The sequence below is a fragment of the Pseudopodoces humilis genome, chromosome 3, assembly GCF_049639895.1.
Source record: "Pseudopodoces humilis isolate 2021_Gansu_Grassland_sample_001 chromosome 3, ASM4963989v1, whole genome shotgun sequence".
In the NCBI taxonomy this organism is placed as follows: Eukaryota; Metazoa; Chordata; class Aves; order Passeriformes; family Paridae; genus Pseudopodoces; species Pseudopodoces humilis.
Window position 1 is genome coordinate 65,932,227 of NC_142202.1, and position 13,497 is coordinate 65,945,723.

Here is a 13,497-nt window from a genome sequence, read left to right on the forward strand (position 1 = left end):
GAAAGCCAAAAGCATCTCCCCCCTCTTTCCTTACTGTGACACGAGATAATGAAAATACACATTATGGATTCTTTGAAATAACAGCATTTACTTAGTCTTTACATTGCAAAGGGTGTCCATTGAACAGGATGAGAAACAGAATAAAGTTGTGACTGCTTCTTTAACAATGCTATCTGCCCATTTGTCATTGGCCACGCAAGCAAGCAGCTGCCCACATCTCATTCCAACAGTTTAAATCTCCCAGCTTCAATCACATGCCATTTTTTAGATTCTAAAATAAAAATTTTTACACTTTCACCATAAATTTGGCATTTCCTACAGTTAAGGTTGGTGTGGGCCAGAGGCAAGGGAGAGCATTACTTGTTCACAAAGTTATGATTCAATATCTAGATTATTCCACATCTAATTCAATATCAATACATTTGGGCTAGGAACAGGAATTTCTATATGATTTAGATTCTCAAGTATCCAGTGGGAGACAATATACTTGTTGCTGCTGGAATGTCCCAGGATATCAGAATTTATCACTGAGACATTTGTTATGTAGAGAATAGATATTTTCAGCACATATTCTGTGTGTATTAAAGGCACAGCAGGTATCATTCTGTTTTTCTTCACAAATGTGTAGTTGAATTTTTACTACTAAGTAATACAGCTATCTATTCATAACACAGAAAATATTGAAAATAATATAATTTTACTTTTCAAGCTCTGTCTGGCGCACTCCATAGAGTAATAAGATATGAAGATTATTATTCTCTTACAAGCCATTATTTGAACAGCTTATTTTGGGCTCCTTGTAGAGAGTAATAGACACACTGACAACATCTTTAACCTACATCTTCAAATGCCTTCCTTCTCTCTCTCTATGTGCATATTTATATGTGTATGTACAGTATATTTGCATTTTATTATTTATTATTTCTTATGTGTAATTAACAAAATGTAATTGGTTACTATGGGGAATTTACTCTCTGTTTTTGAAACAAACATTTTATAAAACAAGCTGAACTACTTTTCTCTTTTAATTTCAGTGGTTTGTTGCAACATATGTTCCTACACTACTTGTAGCTCTGATTTTAGCATACACTGACACAAATGATAACTGATAAGGAAATGATAGGCTTAAGCTGTTCAGAGACTTGCAATAACTTCTTATCACAAGGCCAGCTGCCATATCAGTTTTATTAACCCACTAAATCACTCCTAATAAATAAGATAATAGTTTTCAGACATGATGGATAAAAGCTAAGATTCATCATTGATCAAAGTCTACAAAGAAATTAAATTGTAACTTGACCTCAAACAGTCTTCCATGTGTATGGGCTGAGCAGTCTGTACGTTTTCCCAAATAGCTGCTTCAGGTGATTCATGTACTGTGAAAGTAACAGCTGACTTCTAGCATTGACCATGGTATGTTCAAAATTACCAGCGGAAAAAAGGTGGATTCAGAACAGAGAACTGTTGCTCATGAAATACTAATCTAAGAGAGCAGTTTGCAGGACTTATGGTGATGCATCTTCTTTCACTCAGCAGAGTGAAAATAGAAAATTTTCCTTACTTTCAGCTATGTAGAATGATTAGCATGAGCATGAGAGATTAATGTATTTTATTAACAAAATTGTGACCAATGTGTTGGACCTTCTTGGCCAAATGTTTAAATGAGTTTTAGTATTGACACTTTTGCACAAATGGGCTGTTAGATGTAAACACAGAGAAAGAGGGATTCTGACTTGAATTCTAGGAATCATCAGACTCAGTTTTAAGTTTGTCCTTTGCCCTGAACTAGGGATGACAAATGTTGTTTGGGAACATAGGAGGAACTAGCATTTGTGTATCTCACACCTTACAACAGCAACCCTACTCCATATGTTAGTGCAGGAGCTTTTCCTCAAATCCAATTCATGCTCATGAGGATGTCAGAAAGAACTTGTTTCAGAGTGGGAGAAAAACAATTTCCACCACCTTGAAGATGATGGAAAAAGGAAATTCTTTTCTTTCTTCTGATCACAGCCAGACTCTACCAATAGACTACCATGCATTCTTGTAGCATCCACGAAGGCACTTTTTTCCCAGGACATTAACTTTTCTCTAAATTTAAGAACAATTATTCCACTGGAGAAGAATTGTCTTCTTCCTTTTTATGCTTTTGCAACATCTGACTCTAAGAGTCCTGGACAATGATCAGAGCTCTGGGGCAATACTGCTATATAAAACATCACTGCCAGGAATAGCAAGTACTAATACTGTTCCTGCTAGCATTATATGGTAATAAAGATAGCAGTGGTAGAAATAACACAATGTCACTACATTAGTGCACTTTAAAATATATGACTTAATTGCTAGTAAGAAATCTCCTACTAGTCCCAGTAACTCAGACACAGCTCATAACATTTAGAGTCCATACTAATATTAAAAGAGAGTAACTAGTAATTTATTGAAACTGATGAACAGTCCTTTATTATTAACTTAATGGAAATACTTTTGTAAATATCATTTGTGTGACTAACTGCTACCTGGTGAAATCAGAAATTCATTTACTCCTCAGTGAGTCTGTAGTTCTGAGTGGGACACAGCCCACATCAGAGATAGAAAAACTGATTATCAGAGATTATTAAAACGAAAAAGGGTAGATTTGGATTAGATATTAGGAAAGAATTTTTGAAGTGGGGGTGTTGAGGCACTCGCACAGGTTTCTCAGAGCAGCTGTGGATCTCTCATCTCTGGAAGTGTTCAAGGCTGGATTGGATGGGGCTTTGAGAAACCTGGCCTAGTTGAAATGTCTCTGCCTGTGGCATGGGGGTTGAAACTAGATGATCTTTAAGGTCCCTTCCAACCCCAACCATTCTGTCATTCTATGCCTCTATGATTCTATGATTTATACTGACACTTCTCTATGACTACTTGTCATAGACATGTATATGTCTATGACATATTTGACAAATACGACCATATTTGGTCTCTAAACTGGAAATATTATCATTTTTGCCTTTTGCGGGGTTGCTTTTAGCATGGCAAGATTGAGGTAAATGCATCTTAGCAGAAAAAAGAATTGCAGTGGAAAAGCCTCTGAGGAAAATTGAAGAAAAAAATATAGAGAAAAACAAGTGCCAGATGTTCAAACAAAACCTGATGATGCCTCATTCTTTTGAGGAAATTGTTCAGGAACAGTTAATCCATATGAAAATATGGCACATAATATCAACAAGGTCAATAGGGATATGGAATCTGCCAAAGAAATGTTGGGCATGTGTTATTTCTATATTAATATTGTTTAATGACTTTGAGAAAAAGGGAATATAGTGACACTTGTTCCAACACAATTAATTTTGTAGCTGTATGCATATTTGAAATATATTCATTTACTTAATAAAGGTTGACTTACTGTACTTAAATCATGCAGACACAGGATGTGTTTTGGAAGTTTGGATCCTCCTTGGATCCTGTTTATCAATCAGTTATGTCAGAACAAATACATAATGAGCATGTGGGACACTTCTCCCTTGCATTATCTTGTTCATTGTAACTAAGTGATTCACCAAATATGTTGGATTATGCACCTGACTAAGAATTCACCACGGCATTGATGAATTAATATGTTGTCAAATATTCCTGCACAGATTGTGAATGTCAGATCTCTTAAAATCTTCAACACAACACCAGCAGCAAAGCTATGTCTACATCATCTTATGCCTCCAATCACAGGTTAAGTTCACCACAGCAGACAGTGTAAAAAATCTCTCTTTTCCCTAATAAATAACCTTTCTAATAGTTGCTCTCCTCAAAACACCTCTACTCAGCATCTATAGGTCACCTACAAAAAGAGAAATTAATTTCAGTTCGTTTTCCTGTATACATTGCAGACTGTGTACTATATTCTAGAAGAGATGAATGGATTATAAATTTGTAAGACTGAAAGAATCTATGCAAGAACTATCCTCTCTTAAAACTCACAATAATAAAACAAAAAAGGAATAACATTCTATGAAGACTTTGGATTTTATTTATATTAATGGTAATTCAAAATAAATGCTTGAGACATGCTCAAGAAATAGAATATCTTTGCAAAAATTTGGAATTTAAATTCTTCCACACCTTCATTTTTTTCTGCAACAAAACCTAAAATTCACAAATGACATCTCATTCATTCTTCAAGAAAACTAAGGTGGAATTAACTAGCTATTTATTGTTCTTGTAAGGCAGGAAGAAAACCAAGTATAATAACATTTAATAACCCCCCAAAACCATGAAAATAAAAAATTATCTTTCAGACATTTCTACTGTATTGCAAAGCACTTAGGAAAATGAGTCTTGTAGGTTTTTTTTTTTCCTTTTCAGTCTCCTTTTGTTTTGACTTTTGCTTATAAACTACTGAAAGACAAGAGTAACTTTGTCTTTCAAGGCTAAGTAGCTCAAAATAAAGAGCTTTTTCAAACAAACTGAGTGTTTTGAGTTTCTTCTATTTCTATCATTATTCTGTTTTTCTATCATATTCATTAGCTAAATGGCTATAAGGGAATACATGTATTACCACTCTTCACAACAGTTTTGCACTGAATTATTTATGGTCAAAAGCATAATGCCAGAACCAGAACTAATAAAAATTTTACCACTAGGTGATACAGAATTGTCTATGATCTGTTCCTACAACCTAATATTTCACAGATCAAACATATAAATTAATAGGATACATTACTTATGAAATGACTGCACTATAGATTGTGTACTTTTCAGTTTCATAAGATACCTACAACAAAGAGCAGAAGTATACCTTAAATTTGAAACAATGCTTTTTCTGGTGGTGTATTTAAGAGAACCCATATTGGTACATAGAGAACATACTGAAAGTCGTTAGGCTTGCAAAAGAGAAATAAAAACAATATTTATAAAAAGATAAACAGCTATGTTATAAAAGACATATAAAAGACATATGTATCATAAATTATTTTTAGAGCTAATATTTTGAAATATATTTACAACATATGCATGGGTCTATAAATGCAATGACAAGATTTAGAAGCTTAATCGGTTTAATTTTAAAAATTATGCAGCAAGGTTTTCAAACTTAAATGCTTTAGTTTGAGTATCAGTTTCACCATGTACACGAAAGTTATTACTTGCAGTGTACCATCTGAACAAAATCCCCTGCCAATTAGTACATATTAAGGAAACACGGAAATACATATGATCCCTAAAATGTATTCTGTAAGCAGATACACACGTAATTGTGCCTTACTTTGAATGGCCCCTTGTTCCAAGCCGCCTTGTGGTGAGGAGAGGGAATTTCTGGCGAATGGTCTAAAGAGAAAATAACTGCATTAATTTCTAACACCGGTGAACTTTCTTAGCAATCTGTTCATAGAAAAATAATAGTGTAAATATATGGTATAAGGTAGTTCATGAATAAATATTTTTGATACTTATGGCACGAGATGAACGATTAGGCCATGTTTCACACTGTAGGTTTTCTTCCATCCTTGCCCACATCCTTGATGTGTATCTCAGTCGCCCCTGCTCTCTCTGTTTTCACTTTTACATTTTAAAATCTAGTCTTCTTCACCAGAATCCTATTATGCTCAAGTTCCTAAAGTACAACTGTATCTTTTGCTTCAGAGATCTAAACAAAATCAGGAGAAACTCTGCCCTCAAGTTATTCTGTTTTCAAAGACAAACAATTAGAAAAAAATTGATTTTTTTATTTGAAAGCGTGATATGAAAAATTAATTCAGTAATAGAGGTAGATGTAATAGATATCTGTATAATAGACAGATCACTGTCAAAACAATGTTAAAATGGAACCTATTGTCTTTCTCATTTATAGTGAAATTGTGTATGAAAATTAGATATCCACTTTTTATGACGAGGAATAAAATAGGAAATTAACATTTTATGAACCAGATTTTAAACCCATTATTATTATTATTATTTGATTTAATTAATGCATTTTGCTATGTATAAACCATTACTAGATCAGTAGTGTTTACAAAAAAGATGATCCTTGAAGCATTTTTGGTTTCCTGTTTCACTGAATGCTCAGGATTTAATCTGAGAGTTCACATCTCTCTTTCATCAAATTACTTCAGGATTAATTGTAGGGAAGGGTAGAAAAGAAAATGAATCAACAATTTTTCATTTGGGAGCTCTTAGTGTTATTAATTTCTTTTCCCCTTCTATTATTGCTTGTATCACATCTCACTTTACACTGACTTTAGTATAAGTGCCCTCCATGTCAGATTTGGTTTTGTGGACAGAACCTATTAATGTCATGAACAGAAAGGAAACAAGCACTCAGAGAGAATGTAGGGTGTTTTTTTTAAAAAAAAAACAAACACAAAAAACCACCAATAAATCAAAGGGAGTTTCAGCTTCATTCTCTTAAAGGTGATGTTAAGAAATGCCTTCATAGGAGACAGTGTAGTTAGTTAGTCTGACTCCATGTACATTAGAAGTAGAAAACATGTGAATTTCAGAAGAATTTTTACACAAGTGTACTAAACTGTGATTCTTCCAAACAACATACCTAACAAATAATGAAGGCATTTACTTATTACCTTGCCAAAAGTTGCAGCACAGGCAGGTTCCAGTTTCTCTTTTCTGCAGAAGTCTAAATAATGGGCATAAAGGATGCATCTTGGTAAACAAACTCCTTCACATACAATGTAGTTTTCTTCCAGCCTGTGTAGAGAAAGAAACTGCCAGAGTAAGAGGCAACATGGCATTTCTCCTGATTGCACTTTCCAGTTTTTGGTACTGATCTCTTTTTATGTTGTTGTTCTTCTTCTTTTTTCAGTTTTACTGGAGAATTCCATCAGAGTACACAGCTGAGTTTCTCCTGAACATGACAGGCACTACAGAGAGACTCCACACATAGTTGCAGAATATGGAAAACCTGGAGCCAGATCCCTGTTCTTAATGAGACTTTTTCAATGTCTGGACTTTTTGTCTTTATTTAAATAACTAAATTATCATCACCTAAGAGCCAGCCTTAGTCTGAAAATAAAAGCCCTAACTAGACTATGAAAGACTTGGGTTTAAGCCAGTCCTTGGAAAGTTTTTAAGACCTGGACTTGCATCTTCTGTCCCATTGTATCCACAACACCTGAGCTAATGGCTCTTTTCTTCCTCCTTTTCCTTTTTAATTTCCACTCTGGACCTGGAAATGCTTCAAACCACAGTGAAAAAAACAAAGAACAGTGTGTTTTGAAGAAGGTGAATTTCTGTGTAGCTTCCCAATCAGTTTACAGAACACAAGTGCTGAGTGATGGTCATTAAAGTAAAATTTGTAAAACTGAAGCAAAAACCTGTTTTCACTTGAAGAGAATCCTTGGTAACAGCTGGGCATTTCTCTGTCCTGTTGTTTTTTTCTTTATAATTTTACATTGTTCACTACTGCTGGGATGATGTGCAGTAAATTTGTTTCTCAAATTGCACAAATTTGTAAGAAAATACTGTGTAGTAAGCACTGCCAATTGAATAATTTTGCACGGACTCACCAAATTTAAATCCTTAACTATTTACACTCAGAAGTCAGATGTATACTAGAATAAGAAATTTAATAATTTGAATTACTCTGATTTTTCAGTTAGAAGGGAAAAAAAAATCTCTGTTGACAGTCTGCACTTCATAATTAAGTTCCCATTTAATTCAACAGCATCCCTCCCTAATTTCAAGCGTACTTTAATATAAACATTTGCCAATTAATATCTGCAGAATCTGACCTCTAATTTGGATAACTTTTTTTTTTCCAGATAAAATAAGCTGAAGTTAGGGCCTCAGTGGGTGGGAGAACCATAATGTAAAAAAAATGCATTATAAGACAGTGAAAATCTGTCACAGCCTTAAAGGATAATTAAAGCAGCCATTCACAAATGCAATTCTTAAATAATGTTTCTTGTCTACATTTTGATGAAATGAAATGGCAATCATTTCATTGATAGCCACATAGCATGAGAGTCTGACTGAGACTTCTGGCAAGTAACAAACCTTTGGTAATTTCAAAGCTCAGAAGTTTGGGGATGGGTGTCCTTATTTGTAGATGAAGCTCATCCAAAAGAAACCCTCAAAACAAAAACAGAAAACAAAAACCAACTAACGAAACACCCCAAAATGACAAATTCTTTCTAAAAGAACTGTGAGATGTCGCCCTCCTTGCCGGCTCAGCTGTTAGAGAAAAGTCCCTTTGAGCGTGACGAGAACGCCGGCTCGGTCCTGGAGCCCCAAGACGGGCAGCGGGGGCTCTCTGGAGCCCTACCATTGCAGGGTGAGCTGCGTCTGCTTCTTCTTGTCCTTCATGATCTGCGTGATGCTCTTCTTCGAAGACGGGCTTTGGTCGGCGACTGTCAGCGCGCCGTAGCGAGAATCCGCATCCTCTTCTTCCGAGGAGAGGGTTTCGCTGCCGAAGCGTGTTTCTTCTGCCGCGGGGGACAAGAAGAGAGACCCAAGGGCATCGTTACGGTCCCGCAACACGCCGCCCCCTCCCGCCCTGCCCGCCGCGGGCTGAGGGACGGGCCCGGCAGCCGCGTCCCCGCCGGGGCCCGGGCGGCGGCTGCCGCTGCCCGTCCCGGCTGTGCGCCCCGGCCCCGCCGCGGGCTGAGCAGGGCCCGCTGCCGGCTCCCCGCCTTTACCTGCCTTGATGCCGGCGGACAGCGGCGGCTCGGGCAGCCCCTCCCGGGAGCAGGGCAGCAAGCCTCGCCCCAGCAGCCCCGCGTAGCGCTCCTCCTGCGCCTCGGCGGGCACCACCTGCGCGGCCGGGAGGTGCAGGAAGGCGTCCCCCTGCTCGGGTCCCTTGGCCATGCTCCTCAGCGGCGCCGGCTCTGCCCCGGCGCGGCGCGGGCGGCGCCCATGGGCGGGGGGAGGGGACGGGAGCGGGCGGACGGGGCGGGCGCGGCGGCGGCCTGAGGGCTCGGGGCACCGGCCGAGGCGTGGGCCGGGGTCTGCACCGCGGCCGGAGACGGTGTCGGCCGAGAGCCGCCGTGCAGGGCAGGAGAGGCGATGCGGCAGCGGGGACAGGTGTGCCCTAGGGAGCCGTCCAGGGAGGCTGCATGGCTCCCCTGCGGGCAGGGACGGCCCGCCCGCCGGGGGGCTCCGCCTCGCACGGCGGCCCTCAGGAGGCTGTCGGGCTGCGGCGGGGAGGTGTCTCCGTCCCTGCCTCCGCTTCCCCTCCCGCCGCCGTGCGCCGTCGGGACAGAAGGGGACAGGGCACGGCTGAAGCCGAGGAGGTTCGGGGGAGCCGGCCAGGAGCGGATCTGCTGGGGATTTAATGATTAACTCCCGCCGGCGGTGTCTCCGGGTGGTGTCAGGGAGCAACTCCTGGCCCGCCGCGGCAAGGGGCGGCCGCAGGGTCCCCTCGTCCCTACGGGCAGAAGGCGGCCGCGGCGGCCCTCCTCGTTCTCACCAAGAGATTGGTGATGGGTGACTGACGGGCGCTCTGAGCTTTGCCGCTGCCTCCTGACAGCCGCAGGGCCAGTCATGGGACCCTCCTGGACGCTATCTGTCACTGTCCGTATTTCCATAATTCCCAGTGTAATTTTGTGGGTGATGGAACAAAACATCTTCATTTTGTACACTCATCTGGCAGACGTGTCTTTGCTTTGCTCTGTTTCAGCATGCTGACTGTGAGATGGCAGGAGAGAATTGCAAAAAGTGGGCCTTTCTTTTTCCAGAGAACAAAATTGTCAGTAGGATGGAAATTCAGTCTGATCACTACAACATCTACTGTTTTAATAAATTCTCTTTAAAGCAAAATGTTAGGTGTTCCAGATAAGGACTGGCAAATTGTAGTATGACTTGTGGTAGCAAACAGCCCTGAAATGTTATGCTGGATGAATTGTGAAGCATTCTTCAAGCCATCAAATTGTGCTGGGCTGTCACAAACACAAAGCTCATGAACAGCTGTTTTCTTTCTATTCTCTTCCAGTCTTCTCTTGCACTTCAAGTCATTGATTGCACCAGTGCTACAAAGCAGCAAAATATGACCACTTCCACTCCTGCACAGATGCATTGTCAGACCAGCTACCATCTATCAAATCCATATTTAACAAAATTCCAGGTGTGCCCATTTCTGAAAGGCCCAAAACCTCATCCTAAGAACAAGTGATGGACTTCAGACCTGAGACAGACCTGTGAGAGGGTCTCAGAGTCAAAAATGGCATTTAGCCCAAGCTTTCTGTTGTTCTGCTTACACCCCTTCCCTCCACTGTGTAAAATATATTTCTTTCCTTACTGGTTACTCCATTCAACATTTCTTCACTGTTTCCATGTTCCCTTCTTACTTCATTAAGTGATGCTATACATGGCTTTGACCACACGTGCCTGTGTCAGTCCTTACTGTAACTCACTGGGACAGTTCAGCATCTGGTTCCAATGGCTTTGTTTGAGGTCGTAGTAAAATCTTATTTGACCCTCTGACTTTTGGCTGGCCTGAGAACTTCACAATTTGGTCCACCATAACTGGTATTTCCATGGTATAATTAAACCTCTCAGCTGCTTATTGTTGTGTTGAATCTTTTGTGATCAAAATCCAGTGTGACATTGAACATGGATATTTTGGTATTATGATGCTAAATGTAGATATTTGTTCTTAAAGGGAAAGATTCGAATGGTGCCAGAATATCCTCAGTGATGCTAATGAACTCTATCCATCATCATCAACATAGGGATTAACTGAGTAAGGGGTCCAGCCTAGGGACCAGGTAGTTTCCACCCTGTGCAACCATTTGTAATCCTGCAGAAGCAAAGGAGAGATACCAAAAGCTATGGCAAGTGGACAATCCTTCTCCACATTTAAGCTCCCTCTTGCTGGAGTCAACAGTTCACTCAAATGTATGATTTCAGCTTTTGGGAAACAGAAGGGATGGGGCAGGTATTGAAATGAGCTAGCTGAAGCCACAAGGACATTACAGCATTGCTTGTGCCTAGAAATCTTTAATATCATTCTGGGGTGTGTCTGTTGAGAATCATGGTCCTAACCATATTGCTTATTACTGAATAAAATCTAATTATGAAGTAGAACTGCAAAAACATATATCCATGTATATTTGGTTTTTTTAGAATTTCTCCATTCAAAAATTGTGCACACACACAGACCTATACACATATATGCACAAAGATGAATGTCAAGGTGGGTGCATTCATCCTCCTTGGAAACATTCTAAGTAAGGCTGGATGTGATGAGGCTCTGAGCAACCTGATGTAGTTGGAGATGTCCCTGCACTTTGCAGGAGGATTGAACTACATAAGCGTCAAAAATCCCTTCCAACCCAAACTAATCTATGATTCTATAATTTGCACATGAAGCATGCAACACCTCTTGCCTAACTTTGTCTCAGAGTTAGTTTTCTTAGTTGGCTCTGTTGACTCAGTTTCCCTTTAGAATCAGTGGAGAAGAAAAGGTGTCTCCAAGAGGTAATTCATACCAGGCACATTACCCAGTGAACCAGAGGTAGTTCTCATAAATCTGTTTCCCTTCTAGGCCTGTACTGAGAGCCTAGGAAGCTTTGCTTGGTTTTAGGTGAATTTTGTAATGATGTAATCCCACCAAAATTCAACAGTCTGTTGTATAGCCTGAAGTAAATGATCATGTGGTCATCAGGACAATATAATTATTTGTTTCCATAAGTTACATATGAAATATCTTTTATATCAACATTCAATTATTGCACCATTTTCATCTTTCTGCAGTGTTCCTTTTCTTTGTTCAACACAGCACATTAAAACAAAACATTTTTCAACTTTATTCATATCAGTGTGACTTGCCATTAACAACAATCTGCCTGAGGGGTTCTCTGTTTTGAACTGCAAAATGTTTGGAAGATAAATGCAGCAATAGAAATACAATTTGTTATTGATCTGTTCCTGTGTAATCCTTCATGATGTTTACTTAAGTGTTGGAAACTGTTTCACCTCGTATCCTCCCTAGACAAATGAACTACACAGAAGCCCTGATACCGTTGATGCCAGGACTATTTGGTAGACTCTAACAACTATTTCTTTCCAAATATGCTGATAGTACAATAAAAGTAAAATATGGTACATACCAGTATTCTACAGGGTATAATAAGTTAATTTGTCATTACTGTCAGTGTTTGTCATTCTCTCTGCTTTGACATAGCATCAATCTATTTAGCTGTTTCTGAAACTCCATTTCTGGTTTTCTGTAACTCATTGCAAGGAAGAGTTTTAATCACCACCAGTTCAAACAAGATAGCTTTTCCATTTATTTGGTCCTTTCCACATCTTGGTGTTTACTTCTTGAGAGTATTTTGATCTTGAAAATTAAAAAAATAAAATAAAATAAAAAAATCAGTGCACTAAGCTAAGAGCTCCTGCATTGGACATTGTCACTGGCAACACCTTTTAAAAACATATATCCAAGAGTAGATTTTTTATCACAAAAATTTCTTTAGATAAGCATTTCAATTAAAGGGTCAAAGCATTGAAACATCCTCCAAAATCTTTGCTTTATTGTTTCAAATAATTTTTGAATCATTCCTTTTGATAAATTAACTGTAATTATGGCTTGAGAACATCGCTCACTGATAAGGGAAAATTATTTGTCTTTGCAGTTTTTTCCTGAGCCCTTCTCAAGGTTCTTATTTGTCAGCAATTTTTCTGAATTCTAATTTCTCTAAAGAATTTGTTTCTTTCTGGTGTCTTGAGTCACCAGTTTTGTGCATGTAACCATGTGAAACCTTAGAGAAAGCAAAGGGAAAGAAAGAGGAAGGCTCTCAAATTTTAGCACTTTTCCATTGGATCTCTCTTCTGCTACAGAGGAGGATACTTTTAGCACCCACTGCTGCTGTTTTGTGCTGCAGCTTCTCTGTTGCTTGTACAAGAAGAAGGTGGAGAAAGATATGAAAGTGAAGGGAGGACACCAGGCAAGGGAAGTGGCATCCTCCAGTGTGGGGCTGGGGACTTCTGCTCTCAGTGGGGAAGGGAAGGAGGATCTTGCATTGCCCAGCTAGTCCAAGTCAGCAACTGTAGCAGGGGAGTACAACCTACATTGGTGCCTTTTGACCTCAGCTAGCTCTGTGAACTGCCAGTCCCGATGCTGTAAAATCACGCTAATATGGTTGAACTATATCTGTGCAGCCAACTGGGTGAAAAGCTAATATTTAAAACTATGGAACTGCAATCAGCGCAAACTACCCAGGGGGAGAACCATTCAGCTCCATCAGGTATGTGTGTGTGTGTGTTATTATATCACCCTGAACTTTCTGAGTTTTCATAATGCTAAAAATCTCTTCCCAGATTGGTATAGAAAAGATCCACAAACCTTGCCCTGCCAATAGCTTTACAAACAGGGCCAGATCTGTGAAAAGCATGGGTTTATCTGACAAGTTAATTCAGCATAGAAGTTTATGGTTTCCTTTTTAAGGAACAATTGCTGGCATCCAGTAGATGGTGATGTTTAATAATGTATTTCCTGCTCTGTCTCCAGCTGCTAAAGCCAGACCTGTCTCTCTGTCTCTTTATGTTTGGGTATTTTACTTACTGCCT

The 13,497-nt window shown here is 39.5% G+C and overlaps 1 protein-coding gene across 1 annotated transcript in view; it reads right to left on the minus strand.

The window, feature by feature from the left end:
• Positions 1–8,793, minus strand: part of RFX6 (regulatory factor X6) — a 32,349-nt gene extending 23,556 nt beyond the window's left edge. The window contains exons 1-4 of the mRNA XM_005518617.2: positions 8,625–8,793; positions 8,252–8,411; positions 6,552–6,675; positions 5,237–5,298 (exon numbers count right to left, since the gene is read on the minus strand). Of these exons, the coding sequence (XP_005518674.2) occupies positions 5,237–5,298; positions 6,552–6,675; positions 8,252–8,411; positions 8,625–8,793 (515 nt within the window). The remainder of the gene's footprint in view (positions 1–5,236; positions 5,299–6,551; positions 6,676–8,251; positions 8,412–8,624) is intronic.
• Between the last annotated feature and the right edge of the window lie 4,704 nt (positions 8,794–13,497).